Source organism: Pseudophryne corroboree (genome assembly GCF_028390025.1).
Source record: "Pseudophryne corroboree isolate aPseCor3 chromosome 3 unlocalized genomic scaffold, aPseCor3.hap2 SUPER_3_unloc_17, whole genome shotgun sequence".
NCBI lineage: Eukaryota > Metazoa > Chordata > Amphibia > Anura > Myobatrachidae > Pseudophryne > Pseudophryne corroboree.
The window spans coordinates 1,900,331-1,921,563 of NW_026967505.1; the positions used below are offsets into that span (position 1 = coordinate 1,900,331).

Genomic DNA, 21,233 nt, shown 5'->3' on the forward strand with positions numbered 1-21,233 from the left:
GAGGCTTTCTTCTTAACAAGTCACCAGCGCTGGTAATGGGGGTTGTATACAAGACCTTTTGTTAAGAAGAAAGAGGCCACATGACCTCTTTCATCTTAGCAAGTCACCAGGGCTGGTGACTTTCTAAGGAGAAGAAAAAAAGTCCTTTTAAAACACAAAACTTTTTTTTTTCAACCTGCCCTATATTAGCCTTATAATATTTATCAATGCCGCAATAACTACCAGGATTTAACACTGTGTAATACCTTTTTTTCATAATTTTTTTTCGAATAGCTGTGCTGCTTGACATACTATGGATATTTTTCAAACCTATTAGTCTTATCTGACAAAACACAGGTCTTGTAAGAGACTTTTGTGATCGCCCTATGACTAATGAAAAAACTGATATCAAATTATATCAAATGATGACTTTTATATTCAATTTACATTATAAACTGATATCAAATGATATCAAATGATGACTTTTATATTCAATTTATATTAAAAATGGGCGTAAAATAGGGAGTTTCGGGGGGAGTGTTATGGGTGGAGAGTGGGCGGAGAGTAGGCGGAGAGTAGGCGGAGACTGGGAGGAGAGTAGGCGTGGTACCTGTCACTTCTTGTTTGACAGAAAAGTGTGCTATTACTACTGTCCACTCCCGGAATGAAGATCGCCGCCAGCGCCAGTGTGTATCTTTCTGCCCAGAGGAGGATTCTTGTTCCCTCTAACATTGCAGCTCTGCTCTTCATTCCACCATGCCTATTTATGTAGTACACCGCTGTGACGTTGTCCGACTAAACCGGAATGGCTCGATCTTGCAGAAGATGAGCCGCTTGTAGAAGGCCATTTGTATATGACCTTTAGTTCCAGAATGTTTATTGGAAGGACCAATTCCTGGCTTGACCACTTTCATTGGAAGTTTTCCCCCTGGGTGACTACTCCCCAACCTTTGAGGCTTGCATCCGTGGTTAGAAGAATCCAAGTCTGAATCCCGAACCTACAGCCCTCGAGCAGGTGCGAAGTTTGCAGCCACCAGAGTAGTGAATTTCTGGCTTTCGTTGACAGGCATATCTGCTGGTGCATGTTAAGATGAGATCCCGACCACTTGTCCAGGAGTTCCAACTGGAAGAACCGTGCATGGAATCTTCCGTATTGTAGAGCCTCGTAGGAGGCTACCATCTTCCCCAGAAGGCGAATGCACCAATGAACGGGTACCCGGGGAGGTTTCAAGACATCCCGGACCATTGATTGGATGACCAATGCTTTCTCCAGTGGTAGAAACACCCTCTGCACTTCTATGTCGAGTATCATCCCCAGGAAGGGCAGTCTTCTTGTCGGTTCCAAATGTGACTTTGGAAGGTTCAGGATCCACCCATGATCCCAGAGTAGTTGTTGAGAGCGCAATACTCTGCAACAGCTTCTCCTTGGAAGATGCCTCTATCAGCAGATCATCCAGATATGGAATTATGTTCACTCCCTGTTTGAGTAGGAGGAGCATGATCTCCGCCATGACCTTGGTGAACACCCTCGGTGCTGTGGAGAGGCCAAATGGCAATGTCTGGAACTGATAGTGACAGTCCTGTAGTGCAAACCATAGATAAGCCTGGTGTGGTGGCCGGATTAGAATGTGAAGGTACGCATCCTTGATATCCAGGGATACTAGGAATTCCCCCTCCTCCAGACCTGAGATCACCGCTCTCTGAGACTCCATCTTGTATTGGAAAACCCTCAAGTAGGGGGGGTTCAACGACTTCAGGTTCAATATAGGCCTTTCCGAACCATCCGGTTTTGGTACCACAAACAGGTTTGAGTAATAACCCTTGGTTTTTGGGTGAGGTGGAACTGGAACAATGACATTTGTTTGTACCAATTTTTGAATGGCTTCCTGTAGAATAGCACTTTCTGTCAGCGAAGCTGGTAAGCCTGATTTGAAGAATCTGTGAGGTGGGAGTTCCTGAAACTACAGTCTGTACCCCTGGGTAACAATATCCGTCACCCAGGGGTCTAGGCATGATGACGCCCAGACGTGACTGAAATCTTTTAGTGTCGCTCCCACCTGTCTGATCTCCAGGCTGAGAGGTCCACTGTCATTCTGAGTGTTTGGAGGAAGCAAAACCTGGTTTCTGTTCCTGGGAACATGTTGGTGAGGTTTTTTGGATCTTCCCTGACCTCCACTAAAAAAGGTGGGAGGGGGATTGGATTTTTAAAATTTTGCGGTCCAAAAGGACTGCAGTGTAGGTGTAGGATAAGATTTCCTAGCTGGGGCTGCTGCAGAGGGAAGAAATGTCGACTTACCCGCAGTCGCTGTGGAAATCCACGCATCCAATGCATCCACAAATAGTGCCTGACCTTTGAATGGCAGGTTCTCCACACTTTTCTTGGATTCTGCATCTGCAGCCCATTGGCGTATCCAGAGTCCTCTGCGTGCCGAGACAGCCATGGAAGTAGCAGGCCAATGTCCTTCATGGCCTCCACCATGAAACCTGCAGAATCCTGTATGTGATGTAAAAACAAGTCAATGTCACTCCTATCCATAGTATCTAAGTCCTCTAGTAAGATGCCTGACCACTTTACTATGGCTTTAGAAATCCACGCACAAGCAATAGTGGGTCTTAAAGCCACACCTGTAGCAGTGTATAGTGATTTGAGCGTAGTCTCAATCTTGCGGTCAGCCGGCTCCTTTAAGGCGGTTGAACCAGGGACAGGTAAAACCACCTTTTTAGACAGCCTAGATACAGAAGCGTCTACTATAGGTCGGTTTTCCCACTTCTTCCTATCCTCTTCAGGGAAAGGGAAAGCAATGAGAATTCTATTAGGGATTTGGAATTTTTTCTCTGGGTTTTCCCAGGATTTTTCAAACAAGGAGTTTTACTCCTTAGAAGCAGGGAAGGTAAGCGAGGACTTCTTATTTACTGTAATATAAGATTCCTCTACTTGTTCCGGAACCTTCTCAGAAATATGCAAAATATCCCTAATGGCTTCAGTCATTAGCTGCACCCCTTTAGCAAGGGATGCATTCCCCCACCCCTGCATATCCCCATCACCGTCCCCTGTATCAGAGTCGGTATCAGTGTCAGCTTGCATTATCTGGGCAAGTGTACGTTTTTTGGGGGTATATAGTTGGGGATTTAGATGAAGTAGTGGGAGCTGAATACTTCAAACCCACTACAGATTTTCTCAAAACCTGCGTCTCTTTCTCAGTATGTGACATCCTTGTTGAAATCTGGGATTTTATTCCCCTTAAATTATCCACCCATGGGGGTTCGGATTCAGAAGGCTGAGACAGCACATTGCAGTCCTGAGTACATGGAATAGACTCCTCAGGAGAAGATACACACTCTGGTAATGTGGTTATACACACACACACACACACAGGAAAATGTCAGACACAGTTCCCCCCAGAGTACCTTCAGAGAGTCACAGAGTATAAGGAGCCAGCCACACAGCGCCCCTGTAGGCAGTTATTATGATAAAAGCCAGGCGCTGACTAACTAACCTTAATAGGGAGAGCAGCGCTCCCTGTCAGTGTCCTAGTTCCTATGATCTGCAGGGAGAAAATGGCGCTGGTGAGTGCTGGATCCGCTGAGAGGAAGCCCCGCCCCTTGTAATGGCGCGCGGCTTCCCGCACTAATTGTTTATACTGGCCTGAGGATTTTAGTGATAACAGGATGATTAGCCCCTGTTAGCTGCGTGACCAGTGTAGGGTTTATCCGCGCTGGCTCAGGACGCCCCTCAAAGCGCCTACACTGTGTGTTGCTGAGCCTTCCTGGAGCGCAGCCTGTCAGAGCTGTGCTCCCACCCTTGTGCCGCCATATCTGCCGGCGACTCGCTAACCGGGAAGCCGGCACTGTACTCGCCACTCTTCTTTCTTCTGGCTTTGTTAGAGGGTGGCGGCCATGCTGCGGGAGTGAGTAGTCGCCTCGTAGGCTTGCGATCAGCACCCTCAGGAGCTCAGTGTCCTGTCAGCAGAGTAGAGAACCATTAACTCTTCAGGAAGTTGGTTCCTACTCCTCCCCCTAAGTCCCACGAAGCAGGGAGGCTGTTGCCAGCAGCCTTCCTGTAACCTAACTATCTCTAGAAAATAAAAAACTAAGAAAACTCCTAGGAGCTCCCCTAGCTGTGACCGGCTCCTCCGGGCACATTTTCTAATCTGAGTCTGGTAGGAGGGGCATAGAGGGAGGGGCCAGCCCACATTATTAAACTCTTAAAGTGCCAGTGGCTCCCAAAGGACCCGTCTATACCCCATGGTACTAAATGTACCCCAGCATCCTCTAGGACGTAAGAGAAAGAAGATTATAACCTAGCAGATGATGATGATGATTGCAGGGGTATCATATGGTGTATTGCATGTAAAATACCTTGTTCCACACCTACTCTGCTGTAGCAATATACATTATATAAGGGTGAGTAACACTTGTACAGGCTTACCAGCGTATGAGCACACACATATAGGAATGCTACCTTACCAATGCTTCCAGGAGTAACGTTAGGAGACATTTCTCTGATCCATCAGCTCATATGACTGATGTTATTGTTCATCTAGAATCTCCAATTCATACGATATGTTCCCCATCCATTGTTTTACATTGGTGCTGACATAGGACTTGGCGAGTGACTACATCTCCATTTATACTTCATGGTTAGTTACCAGTACAAGAGAGAGATATATCTAAGTCTTATTATAATATTACATTTGTTATTGTGAGTGTTCTCAGGAGGGTGGACACAATGATCGTCTGAGACACAATATGATAAAGCCTTCATTAAAAGTTATGTTTTATTATACACACACATTTACAATTAAGTGTCCCAGAGAGTCGTCTTCTCCTATTGTTTACAAGATTAATATTGTTACAGAAATGTCACATTTCCATAATGTATTTTATTTCCAGCAGATGGACACACAAGCAGGAATATCTCAGAAGGACATCTAATGTTATCCCCGGATTGTGAAATAAGAGATAATGACAGTATACAGGATTCTCCTGGAGATAATCCCATTACCCCAATTGTACATCCAGCTCTATCAGCTGATCCCCCTGATCCTGGGAAATGTTCTCCTGATCACTCTGATATTGGTGCATCTGTTACAGCTCTGACAGTAGATACAGTGTTTCCGTGTTCTATAGATGCCAAATGTTTTACACAGAACACAAAGCTTATTACCCATCAGCCAGCTAAGGCAGGTGAGAGGCCATTTCCATGTTCTGAGTGTGGGAAATGTTTTACACAAAATTCACAACTTGTTACACATCAGCAAAGTCACACAGGTGAGAAGCCATTTCCATGTTCTGAGTGTGGGAAATGTTTTGTATCGAAATCACATCTTGTTATACATAACAGAAGTCACACAGGTGAGAAGCCATTTTCTTGCTCTGAGTGTGGGAAATGTTTTACATGGAAATCACAACTTGTTACACATCAGAAAAGTCACACAGGTGAGAAGGCATTTCCATGTTCTGAGTGTGGGAAATGTTTTACACACAAATCAGATCTTGTTATACATCACAGAAGTCACACAGGTGAAAAGCTGTTCTCTTGCTCTGAGTGCGGGAAATGTTTTCCACGGAAATCACATCTTGTTAGACATCGCAGAAGTCACACAGGTGAGAAGCCATTTTCTTGCTCTGAGTGCGGGAAATGTTTTTCACGGAAATCACATCTTGTTAGACATCAGAAAAGCCACACAGGTGAGAAGCCATTTCCGTGTTCTGAGTGTGGGAAATATTTTTCACGGAAATCACATCTTGTTAGACATCACAGAAGTCACACAGGTGAGAAACCATTTTCTTGCTGTGAGTGTGGGAAATGTTTTACACGGAAATCAGACCTTGTTATACATCACAGAAGTCACACAGGCGAGAAGCCATTTCCATGTTCTGAGTGTGGGAAATGTTTTGCACAGAAATTAGATCTTGTTATACATCACAGAAGTCACACAGGTGAGAAGCCATTTCCATGTTCTGAGTGTGGGAAATGTTTTACACACAAATCAGATCTTGATGTACATCACAGAAGTCACACAGGTGAGAAGCCATTTCCATGTTCTGAGTGTGGGAAATGTTTTGCACAGAAATCAGATCTTGTTATACATCACAGAAGTCACACAGGTGAGAAGCCATTTTCTTGCTCTGAGTGTGGGAAATGTTTTACAAAGAAATCATATCTTCTTACACATCAGAGAAGTCACACAGGTGAGAAGCCATTTTCTTGCTGTGAGTGTGGGAAATGTTTTACACGGAAATCCCAACTTGTTACACATCAGCAAAGTCACACAGGTGAGAAGCCATTTCCATGTTCTGAGTGTGGGAAATGTTTTGCACAGAAATCAGATCTTGTTATACATCACAGAAGTCACACAGGTGAGAAGCCATTTTCTTGCTCTGAGTGCGGGAAATGTTTTACAAATAAATCACATCTTGTTAGACATCAGCGAACTCACACAGGTGAGAGGCCATTTCTATACTCTGAGAAATAAATCAGCTCTTGCACACAATAAACATCACTCAGGTGAGGAACCATTTTAATCTTCTGGAGTATTCTCATCATTGCCATGCGTTGTTCTTCAAGGTTCTTATCCTATCTCCTATGCTTTTTGCAATATACATGTTACCACTGGGTGAAATAATCAGATGGCATGCCATCCTCTACCACTGCTACGCCGATGACCTGTCTTTTGCTCCAGGTACTGAGAACCCAGTAACAATCCTAAATGGTTGTCTAGCTGAGCTCCAAGTGTGGATAATGCCAGTTGATTGTGACTCAGTCTTGGTGAAACAGGTCCTTGTGATAGAAGCTCACCAACAAAGGGCAGGGCTACAGCTCAGCTTTGCAAACCAACTAGACTTGCGCTTGGGGGTTCAGAGTTACAAAATGCTGATCCTGTGTGCAATCTTGGTGTCCTGGATGGTGGAGTGAGACATCGGTATCTGCCACAATCAGATCCTCATCTGAGGAACATAGCCAGACTCCAGCACTTTATTCCCGCAGAAGATCTACCTACAGTCATACGTGTACTTGTATCATCACGCATAGACAACTGCAATGTCCTCTACCTGGGTCTCCCAGCAAAAGAATTGCACCGCTTGTAGCTTGTACAGAATGCAGCAGCCAGGCTGTTACCTAACCAGCCCTTTCCTGCCACATAACACCCATTCTCTGCTCCCTTCACTGGCTGCCTGTAAGATGGTGACTATTATATAATCTTACCGACTTTCCCAGCCCTACATGACCAGGGTCCATGGTACCAGAAGCAGCTCCTGCCTCCTTACTGCCCTGCTTTCTTCCACCTGCAGATGAAGGACTGTTACCAGCAGTACAAAGAATCCCCAAGAAGTTCTGAGATGAGAGAAGGGGAGACATGGTGGTGGCACTAGTGCTGTAGCGGGGGCTGCCGGAGGCACTGTCTATAGGTAATATTGTCCCCAAGCAGCGCTAAGGTGTCAGAGTGGAGACAGGGCAATGGCAGTAATGGGGGGGAGGCGGGGTTGGTGGCAGTAGCTGGAGGGGAAGGTGGCATTTGGGGAGACAGGGCGGTGGCAGTAGTGGGGGGAGATGGGGTGGTGACAGTAGTGAAAGGAGACAGGGTGGTAGTGGGGGGGAGACGGGGTGGGTGGCAGTTGTGTGGGGAGACAGGGTGGTGGCAGTAGTGGGAAGGAGTCAGGGCGGGTGGCAGTAGTGGGGGGAGACAGGGCAGTGGCAGTAGTGCTGTAGCGGGGGCTGCCGGAGGCACTGTCTGTGGGTAATATTGTCCCCAAGCAGCGCTAAGGTGTCAGGGGAGACAGGGCAGTGGCAGTAGTGGGGTGGGGTGGGTGGCAGTAGCTGGAGGGGCGGGTGGCATTTGGGGAGACAGGGTGGTGGCAGTAGTGGGGGAAGATGGGGTGGTGGCAGTAGTGGAAGGAGACGTGGTAGTAGTGGGGGGAGACGGGGCCGGTCGCAGTTGTGTGGGGAGACAGGGTGGTGGCAGTAGTGGTAAGAGACAGGGTGGTGGCAGTAGTGGGGAGGAGTCAGGATGGGTGGCAGTAGTGGAGGGAGACAGGGTGGTGGCAGTAGTGGAAGGAGACAGGGTGGTAGTAGTGGGAGATATGGGGTGGGTGGCAGTTGTGTGGGGAGACAGAATGGTGGCAGTAGTGGAAGGAGACAAAGCAGGTGGCAGTAGTGGGGGGAGACAGGGCTGATGGTCACAGTACAGTACCAGGGGCTGCTGGAGGCAGTAAAGAGGTATGGGTCCCGCACAGAACCAGTTGATAATTAGACTTAATGATTATGCTTCCTTATTTATAATTAATCCCTTGTATGTGTTACTGTTATTTGCTGTGTCAGCCTTTATGTGTGTTCTGTGTAATAATCCTGAAAGTAATGCTGCTACCGATCTCATCATTTGTGGTAACTTGGAAAAGATGAGATATGAGGTGCACTCTGGAAGCTTATAGGGGGTTAATCAGAGATGATCGCAGATGTGACATCACACAGCCCCTGGTAAATGGTCCTGTCCCGCCCGCGTTCACGTCTCAGGGATGCGGCCACAATGTGTGTGTCTGCGCATGTGCATATTGCCACCACCAGCAAACTGCTGCGGGCAGCTATTGCGGCTGGGTCTGAATGGCCCCCATAGGGTTTTGGCTCTCATGATATGAATCTGTTTTACTTACCTGCAATACTATAATGTAACTTGAATTATTTCTGTGCTTTAAAGGATATTTATCCATGTTGTGCAGAGTAAAGTATACTGCTCCAAAAAAATAAAGGGAACACTAAAATAACACATCCTAGATCTGAATGAATTAAATATTCTTATTAAATACTTTGTTCTTTACATAGTTGAATGTGCTGACAACAAAATCACACAAAAATGATCAATGGAAATCAAATTAATTAACCCATGGAGGTCTGGATTTGGAGTCACACTCAAAATTAAAGTGGAAAAACACACTACAGGATGATCCAACTTTGATGTAATGTCCTTAAAACAAGTCAAAATGAGGCTCAGTAGTGTGTGTGGCCTCCACGTGCCTGTATGACCTCCCTACCAGACTCAGTTTAGAAAATGAGCCCAGAGGAGCCGGTCACAGCTAGGGGAGCTCTACAGAGCTCTTTTAGTAAAATCTAGAGGGAGGAGCCAGCCCACATTGTTAAACTCTTAAAGTGCCAATGGTTCCTGGTGGACCTGTCTATACCCCATGGTACTAATATGGACCCCAGCATCCTCTATGGACTACGAGAAAAGTATTTACCGGTAGGTATATAAAATCATCTAAGAAAAAATGGTCTATAACAATTAGGGGTAATCCTTATTATTCACTATTGTAAAATATTCCAACGTTTTGGAACGCACAGCCATATTCCTTTGAGCCGGTGGAACGCATATTAAGGAGATGCGAATCACAGGCGATCCCATTTTGATGTTTGAAACGTAAAAACGTAACATACGGGCACTAGTGGAACGCATGGGAAGGGAAGTGCGTCACCTGGTGGGCCGAATCTCATTGGCTTAGTTATTTAATTGAAAGCACGTCCCATTTAGATATCTTTGGAGCGGACACATTGGCCCTGGTCATAGGCTTAAATCCTCTGACATTCATTGGCCAGTGGTTATGGTTGCCATGACAACCCGAAAAAACAGAAGTAAACATCATTAATGCCATGGAAATTGTACAATGTGACTGTTTATTACATATCAAATGGTGACTGTACCAAACTTCAATGGTCAAAATGTACATTTAGTTTATGGATTATCCTCATTTTCCAAAGTAATATATGTATCTGCCTAATTGAATTAGGAGTGGGCGGGACTATACAGAGTTTAAATAGATGGCTCTGGGATCTGACACACACCATCACCCTGAGAAAGACTAAAGCAGTCGAAACGCGTTGGTGGGGTGGTTGTTTGGACACCCAGACCTGTACTTGTGGCATCCAGCAGAGTGGTGAGAATAGATGGGCCCTTTTTGTTATTTATCCGCTCAGCTGTGATTTTGTTTCCATTGACCCAAGTCAGGCCATTTTGGTGTGCCTGTGTGTTTTATATATTTATACCCATTAAATACCGTTTTTATCACTATATGGTTGTTTTTTTGGGAGCTACGTTACCTCTGTGGAAAAGAAACCGCTACGGGAATTTACAACATCAGTTTCAAGTAAGCTTATGTGTAAGCCTGGCTAGTTACCTTATCAGCCTATAAAGAACTAATCTTTTGTAAAGCCTGAGAGATATGGCTGTATAAACTTGAGAGTGAGCATTTATAGAATGATATCCTTTGCACACCTCGGGTGGTCCTGTTACACACACTGCTCACGGAGTGGGGGTTCTGTCTCACCTGCACCCACATTTTATACTATATTTTATAATGAAATACTACACATTGGTATTTTTTATTTGTTTTTTTAAATTCATGGACGTTGACCGTGTGGGGGAGATAAAGAAACAGCTACATGACCATATACAACTTGTCTCAAGTAAGCACACGTGTAAGCGTGATATTCTCCTGATCTTTTAAGTGTGAAAGATTTTGAATATATGAAGCAACGATACCTTTATAAGCATGGAATTTGCTGTCTGATGTAAGCTTATGAGTGAGCATCAATCTTCTCTGACCGTCTCACGTTTCTGGTGGTCCCGTAATATCCATTTCATGTTCACAAAGTAAAAGATTTCTGCTGGATTTATCTCCATTCCCCATTATTCATTTGACATTTGAGGAGTCTACTACACATTGGATTTTCTTTCTATATTTTCTATTTACATATGGTCATCCATTGGGAAGAGACTGTATATTCGCGAGTTATAAAGAAATAAGAAACGGAAACCGTCAACATCATACAAGGACATTTCGTATTATAAGTATCTGGTACCCTTCTTTGTTTGGCGCATGACAGTATCCCCCTCTTTTGCATTATATTCCCTGTTGTTTCCAGTCTTCATAACACTGGAAGAGATTCTTGATTGCTGCCTTCATTGTCCAGCGCAGGTGTAAACTATTCTCTTCTTTTGAATGGGATTTACACCCCGAGTTCTTCCACACTCTGGTAGACAAGTGGGAGTTACTGAAGATAGATCTCATGCCATGCCGTCCCGTCAGAACAACAAAGTTCACGCATACGGGTCAAGAACAAAGGATCCCAGGACAACCTTTGTGGATGCCCTGTCAGTGAGATAGGAATTTCGTCTGGCCTATGTGTTTCCACTGATCGCCCTGTTTCCCAGGGTGATGCAAAACAGGGAAAGGGCGCCGTGATACTAATAGCTCCGGCTTGGCACAGAAGACATTGGTACGCAGATCTGCAGAGGATATCGATGGATGCTCCATTTCTACTCCTCAACATCCAGATCTACTGTCTCAGGGTCCTTGCTATTACAAGCACCTGGATCAACTGTCTTTGACGGCGTGGCTCTTGAGACTTCCATTCTGAAAGCAAGAGGATTCTTACAACAGGTAATTCAAACAATGCTTAAAGCAAGGAAACCATCCTCCGCTCGCATTTATCACCGAATATGGCAAGCCTATATTCAGTGGTGCACTGACCGGAAATTTTACCCTAGGTCTTTCAGAGTTTCCAGAGTCCTAACATTCCTTCAGGCAGGAATGGATAAAGGTCTACGGGTGGCTTCCTAGAGAGATCAGGTGTCAACATTGTCTGTATGGTTCCAAAAGAAAATTGCTAACCTACAGGATGTGTGCACTTTCTTCCAGGGAATGCTTCACATCCAACCACCCTGCAGTGCCTTGGGATATAAGTTTAGTCCTAAAGGCACTTCAAGTTGCTCCATTTGAACCACTACAGCAGGTGGATCATAAATGGTGGACAGCTAAAGCTCTCTTTCTACTGGCTACTGCTTCAGCTAGAAGAGTGTCAGATTGAGGGGCATTATTATGTCGCTCCTTTTCTGATTTTTCATCCAGATAAGCGGTTCTTAGAACCAAATCTTGTTATCTTCCTAAGGTGGAGTCTAAATTCCACCTTAACAAAGAAATTGTTGTCCCGGCCTTCCAAGGGCCGGACCTTTCTGTGGAATATGTATCATTGGACATAGTTCGTGCCTATATGATTTACGTGGATCATATCAGTGCCATCAGAAAGACAGACACTCTCTGTTCTCTATGGATTTACAAGAGAGGATGGACTGCTTACAAGCAGACACTGGCGAGGTGGCTTCAGATGACGATTTCAGAAGCATATTCTCAAGCTGAACTCCCTATTCCGGCTAATATGTCTGTTCACCCTACACGTAAGGTAGGTACATCATGGGCAGCACAACGTAGTGCTTCAGCTAAACAGATATGTAAGGCAGCCACATGGTCTTCCATTAACACATTCATTATACATTATGCCTTTGATACCTCAGAACGCTGAATTCAGGCGAAGGATTCTCCTGTCCAATCAGGAGCCTCCCCACCACTAAATTTGCTTTAGGATATCCCAATGTTATCCTGTGGATAACCTGTGGACACTGCATGAGAAATAATAGTTATGGTAGACTTACCGTTGATAACTCTATTTCTTCTTAGTCCACAGTATCCACAGGGATCCCACCCTGATGCACCTGATTTGAGGATCCTTTCACCTACTAACATCTTCCTTCTTGTACAGAAGGGTGTGCATGTGTGTTCTTCTCACCTGATTAGGTCTTTCTTTGATGCTCCTGCCTTGAGCTTTGGAAAAGAACTGAATTGCCTGAGCCAGGAGGCGGGGATTTAGGGGACTGGCCCATTGCATTCTGGAAGTCTGAAAGCCTTTGATCGTTGGTACCAATGCACTGATGCTACCTCATATCCCAAATGTATATCCTGTGGATACTGTGGACTTAGGAGAATTAGAATTGTCGACGGTAAGTCTACCATAACTACATATATTTCTGGCATGGTGTGGCTGCTTGCTGGGGCACAGGCTCGGGGTTCCTCATGCCACGTGACACAATGCTTAGGAAATATCTGGTGCAGCCCCTGTCATGTATCCACATGCTCCTGTAACAGCCGGCCTCGGCGAATTGGCTAATGATCGGCTCCTGTTACTGAGTTGGCAGCATCTGAGTCTTGCTACCGTCGTCTTAGGTATATAATACATTTATTGAGCTTGTGTATGGGAACCAGCATTCAGAATCCTGCACCTTCCCTGCTGATTACCTGTCCCCTGGCACTTGGATGACGCCCTTCTCTGGCTTCTGATCCATGGCCTTAAGGGCACACCAATGGTTCCTAATGGAAGAATCTTCAGGAGCGTCCACATCTAAGTAGAAGGACAGGGCCTCTTGCAAAATTCTGGTGCCTACAGCATCCATTAATATATAATCCTGCAATCTCCAAGGTGGTAAAGGAGGAGTAGTGGGAAAAGGCGACCAGGACCCTATCAGAGGGGTGTGATCAGACCATGAAATTACTGTCGGTAGAATAATCAAGCGACCAGGTTCTGGGATACAATGTGATAAATATGGAGACTGACACAGGACATTTCATAAAGGATAAGCATTTATTTCTCTAAGTTACAACAATGAGAACCTGCAAATAACAAGTTATACTCAGTTACAGTAATAGCAAGAACAAATTAGAATAATCAGCTCTTATCTCAGATGTTTCATGATCTGTCCCAGATGATGGTCATCGATGAAGTAGTTTAAACAATATAGTTCAGTCGCCCTCAGGGTCCCTCTTTATTAAACTAAGGTGGGTTTATAGAAGTCTGTATCTGCTGTAGACAGAAGTAAATTCAATCAGAACTAACCTGATATGTGTAAGTCTCTAGGCTTTATACTATGCAAGGATACACTAACATTGTCTTACCAGGTATTACATTCAGGTCTGTGATGCTGGGTGCAGTAGTCATTCAGTATAACATAATTTATCTTATCCTGGACAACTGTCCCCTTTCACCTACTTATGTATACAATACCCCAAACATCTTACTAGACAGTTTCCATCTGAGATGCTGATAATTGGAACATATATCTATTATAATCAGCCAGCCTAAAAGCTGTGTATATTGGAGGTCATTCCGAGTTGTTCGCTCGCAAGGCGATTTTAGCAGTATTGCACACGCTAAGCTGCCGCCTACTGGGAGTGTATCTTAGCTTCTTAAAATTGCGAACGATGTATTCGCAATATTGCGATTACAAACTTCTTAGCAGTTTCAGAGTAGCTTCTGACTTACTCGGCATCTGCGATCAGTTCAGTGCTTGTCGTTCCTGGTTTGACGTCATAAACACACCCAGCGTTCGCCCAGACACTCCTCCGTTTCTCCAGCCACTCCCGCGTTTTTCCCAGAAATGGTAGCGTTTTTATCCACACGCCCATAAAACGGCCTGTTTCTGCCCAGTAACACCCATTTCCTGTCAATCACACTACGATCGCCGGAGCGAAGAAAAAGCCGTGAGTAAAAATACTATCTTCATAGCAAAATTACTTGTCGCAGTGCGGACATTGCGCATGCGCACTAAGCGGAAAATCACTGCGATGCGAAGAAATTTACAGAGCGAACGACTCGGAATGAAGGCCATTCTTCCCACTCACTATGTCCTTCACAATAGGTCAAAGGTAGAAGACAACTGTGGATCTATGTTTCTAACTGGTTTCTTAAGCACTAATCATGATAAAATTACATAAATAAAGTAATAAGGTCATACGTATACAGAATAGAGTTACACATGGACAAAATGGCATCTAAAAAGTAGTAACTAATATCACCCTATATTGAAATATATGAATGTAAGGGATCAATTGTAATGACTTAGAAGAAGGTCTATTCTCTAATATGACCTGTGTACAGCAGAGTAATAAGTATAATCACACACACCTGGATGTCTAATTCTCCAAGTATTATAGAGGTCATATTCAGCTAATAAAGGGAGCATGAGGAAGCTGAGGAACGTGCGGCATTAATGGTCTGTTCATCAGTAGTGGAGGATCTATCAAGATGAGGACAGGAGCAAGAGTAACATCTCCCATAAGGAGAAGTGCAATTTCTTGTAGCTTTTGAAAAAAAAATATTTAAGAAATCGGGGCTGTCTGGGATGAGGGCCATAGAGAGAAGTGAGGGTGACATATTTATAATGAATTTTCCCAACTAGAATCCAATATCTACCATTGCAATCCACCCACTTGCTGTCCAGGTGAAAGGGGCAGGATCTATGGGAAAGGATGGCTACACCACAGGAGATATAGCATGCTGGGTAGTTATTGGTAAACTGAGGGGGAGAGTGCAATGGAACATGCGGGTCCTGAATGGCTACCACCGCCGCCTTCTGGTCAGCGAAATATTTTAGTGAAAGACGTCTCTTATGAGGTGAATTAAGACCTCTTACATTAAGACTTAAAAACTTCACCATGATAGAGAGAGATCAGATCATGGAATGAAACATCTAGGATCATCTGTGTAAAGTCAAGTAGAGTCTATAGGGTGTGTGCATACTTCAAATCTATCAGACAGAAAATATAAAATAGGGAACAAAAATGGGAGACAAAAAGAAATAGCGTTCATAAAGGAGCTAGAGATTCCGTCACCAGGCTACCGTGACAGAAAAGTAGAAAAAGGTGGCGGTCGGGCCTGAAAGGGAAACCCACAGACTACCCCAAGTAGCCATACGAGAGGCAAAATCTAGTCATCATAGTAACAATTGTACAAAGAAATACCAAATCTCAATGTAACCAATGTATCCAAAGGAGGTAAAGGCCAAGAACATGGCCTGATATCCAATGTAGGTTCTACCAACACCGTTATAAGAGCAACAGGATGTTAGATGAATCAGTCATGCTTTGCCTGAACACCCAAACATTCTAAAAAGGTATTATGAAACGTAACAGTGCAGTGATCGCAAATACTCGCTATAGCGCATATTTTACGCGCTATAAGCAGTAAGGGACCCGGTTTTCAAAAATCAGCGGGTCCCGCAGGACGCGCTGTGACGAGCGCTGCACACCACCATCAGTAAATCCTCATGCTGCCTCCCCGTCCCCTTCCAATTGATGCTACGCTGCCATGAGCCGCCCCCCTTCCCGGGTCACTGATATACAGGGAGGGCGGAGCATAGTCGCTGCCGCCTCCCCGTCCCCTTCCAATGGATGCTGCGCTGCCGTGAGCCCGGGTGGAACATGGTTGGTGCCGCCTCCCCGTCCCCTTCCATATGGTGCTGCGCTGCCGTCACTGATAGACAGGGAGGGTGCCGCATGGTTGGTGCCGCCTCCCCGTCCCCTTGCAATTTCTGCCGCGAGCTACCCCCCGAGAACCCCCCCCCCCCCCCGCCCCAAGCCTCCCCCCCCGGTCACTGACAGACATTGCTGCCGCTTCCCCTCACAGACGGCCCAACACAGCAGAGTGCGGCGGCTATAACGGAGCAGTGATTACCTGGCGGGGGGGAGAGGAGAGACGGCTTTGTCAGGCACAGTGTCTATGGAGCGCGGGCCTGGGGGCGGGCGGCAGGAGACGCGGAGTGGAGAGAGCTCTGTTCCCGGCTAACCCGGTAACAGGGATGGGCAGCTTGTGTTATTGTCTGTATATATACATGTGTGTGTCGATGTTTGTTTATAATGTGTGTGTGTGTGTGTGTGTCTAACTTAAAATCTGGTTGCCAAGAAGTGGATTCCCATCAGCTATATTTGCAAATTCATGTATGCAGTACCCTCTATTTGCACTGCCTTGGCATATCTGCACAATGGTATAATGCCACTTGGGCTAGCGGGGTAGTACCACACTCACGCTCTGCCTGGCGCAATGTATATAACGTGCTCTGCCTGGCGCAATGTATATAACGTGCTCTGCCTGGCGCAATGTGTATAGTAACGTGCTCTACCTGGCGCAATGTGTATAATAACGTGCTCTGCCTGGCGCAATGTGTATAATAACGTGCTCTGCCTGGCGCAATGTGTATAATAACGTGCTCTGCCTGGCGCAATGTGTATAATAACGTGCTCTGCCTGGCGCAATGTGTATAGTAACGTGCTCTGCTTGGCGCAATGTGTATAGTAACGTGCTCTGCTTGGCGCAATGTGTATAGTAACGTGCTCTGCTTGGCGCAATGTGTATAATAACGTGCTCTGCCTGGCGCAATGTGTATAATAACGTGCTCTGCCTGGCGCAATGTGTATAATAACATGCTCTGCCTGGCGCAATGTGTATAGTAACGTGCTCTGCCTGGCGCAATGTGTATAGTAACGTGCTCTGCTTGGCGCAATGTGTATAGTAACGTGCTCTGCTTGGCGCAATGTGTATAGTAACGTGCTCTGCCTGGCGCAATGTGTATAATAAAGCGCTCTAACTGGCGCAATGTGTATAATAACGTGCTCTAACTGGCCCAAAGTGTATAACGTGCTGTACCTGGCGCAAAGTGTATAAAGTGATGTACCTGGCGCAATGTGTATAACATAATGTACCTGGCACAATGTGTATAACGTGATGTACCTGGAGCAAAGTGTATATTGTGCTGTACCTGGCGCAAAGTGTATAACGTGCTGTACCTGGCGCAATGTGTATAACGTGATGTACCTGGCGCAATGTGTATAACGTGATGTACCTGGAGCAAAGTGTATAACGTGCTGTACCTGGCGCAAAGTGTATAACGTGCTATACCTGGCGCAGTGTGCATAGGAGGTTCTACCTGGCGCAATGTGTATAAGCGGCACTACTGTGTGGTGTAATGTGAATTGGCATTATTATGTGGTCACACCCTGTCCCCATGAAGCCACGCCCCTAAAATTTTGCAGCGCGCCTTCGGCGTGCGCTGCCTGTGCTTTTCACGCTAGGAGGTGGAACACTAATTCACTTTCTGCCTAAGGGCACCAAAATGTCTCGTTACACCTATGGTGCAGGGTGTCCTGCATGCTACACAGCCCAGCAGCATTGTCACCCCATCCCCCCATCTTGCAACACTTTTGTAGTGTCCAAACAAGATTAAGATTAATACGAACCTTTATTGCGATGGGACCCAGAAAAAGACCGGTAGGACCCCAATTTTTAAAAGTGAGGGGTCCATGGGACCCACTTTTTTTGGCGCTCAGCGCGATCACTGCAGTGGAAAGATTATCAGACCATATACTACATAGCAATTAAATAGCACAGGAAATTAAGATAACGAGATTTATGGTAAGAACTTACCTTTGTTAAATCTCTTTCTGCGAGATACAATGGGCTCCACAAGGATAGACATTGGGGTGTAGAGTAGGATCTTGATCCAAGGCACCAACAGGCTCAAAAGTTTTGATTGTTTCCAGAATGCATAGCGCCGCCTCCTCTATAACCCCACCTCCCTGCACAGGAGCTCAGTTTTTAGTTAACCAGCCCAATGCAGTAGCAGGTAAAAGAGACGACAACAGTTAGTAGCCACATACACCACACTCTCACGACAGGAGAAAGTGTCAGCGGCTAATGGCATACCAACCCAAAAAAAGCTAAGTGCGTCAGGGTGGGCGCCTTGTGGAGCCCAGTGTACCTCGCAGAAAGAGATTTAATAAAGGTAAGTTCTTACCATAAATCTAATTTTCTGCTGCGGGGTACACTGGGCTCCACAAGGATAGACATTGGGGATGTCCTAAAGCAGTTCCTTATGGGAGGGGACACACTGTAGAACCCGGCTTTCAAAGGAAGCATCCTGGGAAGCGGCAGTATTGAAGGCATAGAAACTTATGAACGTGTTCACTGAGGACCACGTAGCCGCCTTGCTCAATTGTTCAAGGGTCGCACCACGGTGGGTCGCCCAATAAGGTCCAACAAGCCGAGTAGAATGGGCCTTAATGTTAGCAGGAGCCGGAATGCCAGCCCGAACATAAGCATGTGCAATCACCATTCTAATCCAACAGGCCAGGGTCTGCTTGTGAGCAGGCCAGCCATGTTTGTGAAAACCAAACGGAACAAAGAGGGAATCAGACTTCCTGATGGAAGCTGTCCTCTTCACATAGATACGGAGAGCCTGTACCACATCCAAAGACCGCTCTTTGGAAGACAAATCAGGATAGGCAAAGGCCGGAACCACGATCTCCTGATTAAGGTGGAACGATGAGACCACCTTATGTAAATACCCGGGACAAGTCCTAAGAACCGCCCGGTCATGGTGAAAAATCAGATTGGGGAACTACAAGACAAGGCACCCAAATGCGACACTCGTCTAGAAGAGGCAATAGCCAGTAGAAACAAGACCTTAAGAGAAAGCCACTTAAAGTGCACCAATTCAAGTTGTTCAAAGGGAGACTCTTGTAATGCCTCCAAAACCACCGACAAATCCTAAGGAGCCACAGGCGGGACTTAGGGAGGTTGAATCCGCAAAACACCCTGAGTGAAGGTATGTACATCAGGTAAGGTTGCAATTTTTCTCTGGAATCAAACCAACAAGGCAGAAATATGAACCTTGATGGAAGCCAGATGCAGGCCTAAGTCTAGGCCCTGCTGAAGGAAAGCCAAAAGCTTGGCTGTACTAAACTTGGAAGCGTCATGATTGTTAGATGCGCACCAAACAAAGTAAGAATGTCAGACCCTATGGTAAATCCAAGCAGAAGCCGGTTTCCGGGCCCACAACATAGTCTGAATGACCGCCTCAGAAAATCCTTTAGCCCTCAAGACGGAAGCTTCAAGAGCCATGCCGCCAAGCCCTAGTAGACACAGGGGCCCTAAACGAGGAGATCTGGTCGTTGTGGAAGTAGAATGGGACGCTCTAGCGAGAGGCCCTGGAGGTCTGAGAACCAGTGCCATCTGGGCCACGCTGGAGCTATGAGAAGCAGGCTTCCTCCTTCCTGCTTGAACTTCCGGATTACCCTGGGCAGAAGTAACACCGGAGGGAATACGTACGGCAGCCGAAAGGTCCATGGAACCACCAGTGCATCCACGAATGCTGCTTGAGTACTTGGCAGACAGGCTGTTTTAGCAGATGCCAAATCAGCCACTCTCTTATTAAGGTCCTCTCCGAAAAGGATATCTCCCATAAAAGGTAGTACCTCCAGGGTTTTCTTAGAGACCAGATCCACAGACCAGGACCGCAGCCATAAAATCCGGCAGGACAGAACGGACGTAGTAGAAGCCTTGGCCGCCAGGATACCGGCATCAGAAGCCGCCTCCTTAATATAGTGAGAAGCTGTGACTATATACTATAAGCATTGCCGAGCATGGTCAGAAGAGATTTCAGCTTCCAACACCTGGGCCCACGCTTCAATAGCTTCTGCAGCCCATGTTGCTGCAATAGTGGGCCTATGCGCAGCACCCGCTAGGGTGTAAATCGCCTTTAGACAATGACTACCCTCCACACACTTATCCGTAGGCTCTTTTAGAGACATGACGGTAGTGCTGATGAGACCACCATCCTTGCCGCATGTGAATCCACTGGCGGAGGCGTTTCTCAATTTTTACTCAGCTCCGGCGTGAGGGGATAGTGAGCAAGCAGATTCTTGTGAGGCTTGAACGTCTTTCCTGGATTTTCCCAGGATTCCTGATGTTTATCAACAAGATGATCAGAAGGAGGTAAAACTTGTTTAGCCACCTTCTGACGCTTAAACCTGTCCGGTTTCTTAGGAGTGTCACGATCCGGGTATCTGGACGCCATCACTTACCCTTCAGATGCCTCCTAAGGCGGGCTCAGCGTTCCAGGACCGGATTCCGCTGTTCCTGAGTTTCCACATGCAGAGTGTCAGAGTGGTGTTTTCATCAGCCGCGGCCTCCGCTGTGCCCGCGTGGTAAAATGTGCATCTATCAGCCTGGCGTCTCCTGTCTCCGGTGGCCGGCGCCGCCATTACTGTTTCCCAGACCACATGGATTACAAACCAAACTTCCCTCCAAGTGTCTGCATGGGCGCAGCCATCTTGGATTCTGTCATCTGATCATTTCCACCAATCTGCTGTTTGTATTGTTGATTTGCATAATTGCCTAGCCAACCCCTTCCTTGCTGCAGGTATAAGTAAGCTGTGCCTGAGCAAGGAAGACGTCAGTGCTTTGGTTGTCAAACCTAGTTCCTGTTTGTCTCTCTCCTCTGATTGTCTTCCAGGTTCCAGTTCCTGTCTCAAGACTTCCACCATAGAGACCCGCACCAGCATTCCACCTGCGGTTAACTAGATGATACTAGTGATATTAGAATGTATCTCTCTAAATTAATTATGTTTCCAGTGATTAGACTTAATAAGAATACTTTATCTCTACACAGTTGGAACTTGCTTGATTATATGTTAGTGCGTGATTCAATCTAATTAATTAAGTCATCTATGCACACTAGTGCCTCCAATGATTATGGAGGCGGTCTTTATGGGGAGTTAAATATGGGCCACTACTGAGTGAGCCCCATCGTCTTGAGGAA

The 21,233-nt window shown here is 45.9% G+C and overlaps 2 protein-coding genes across 2 annotated transcripts in view; one reads left to right on the top strand and one right to left on the bottom strand.

Annotated features, from left to right (window-relative positions):
* The window catches only part of LOC134983541 (zinc finger protein 585A-like), a 174,550-nt gene extending 167,826 nt beyond the window's left edge, over positions 1–6,724 (top strand). Inside the window, exon 6 of the mRNA XM_063949197.1 lies at positions 5,167–6,724. Coding sequence (XP_063805267.1) covers positions 5,167–6,458 — 1,292 coding nt within the window. The 3' untranslated portion in view covers positions 6,459–6,724. The remainder of the gene's footprint in view (positions 1–5,166) is intronic.
* The window catches only part of LOC134983533 (zinc finger protein 585A-like), a 308,632-nt gene that overhangs the window by 99,363 nt on the left and 188,036 nt on the right, over positions 1–21,233 (bottom strand). The window lies entirely within an intron of this gene.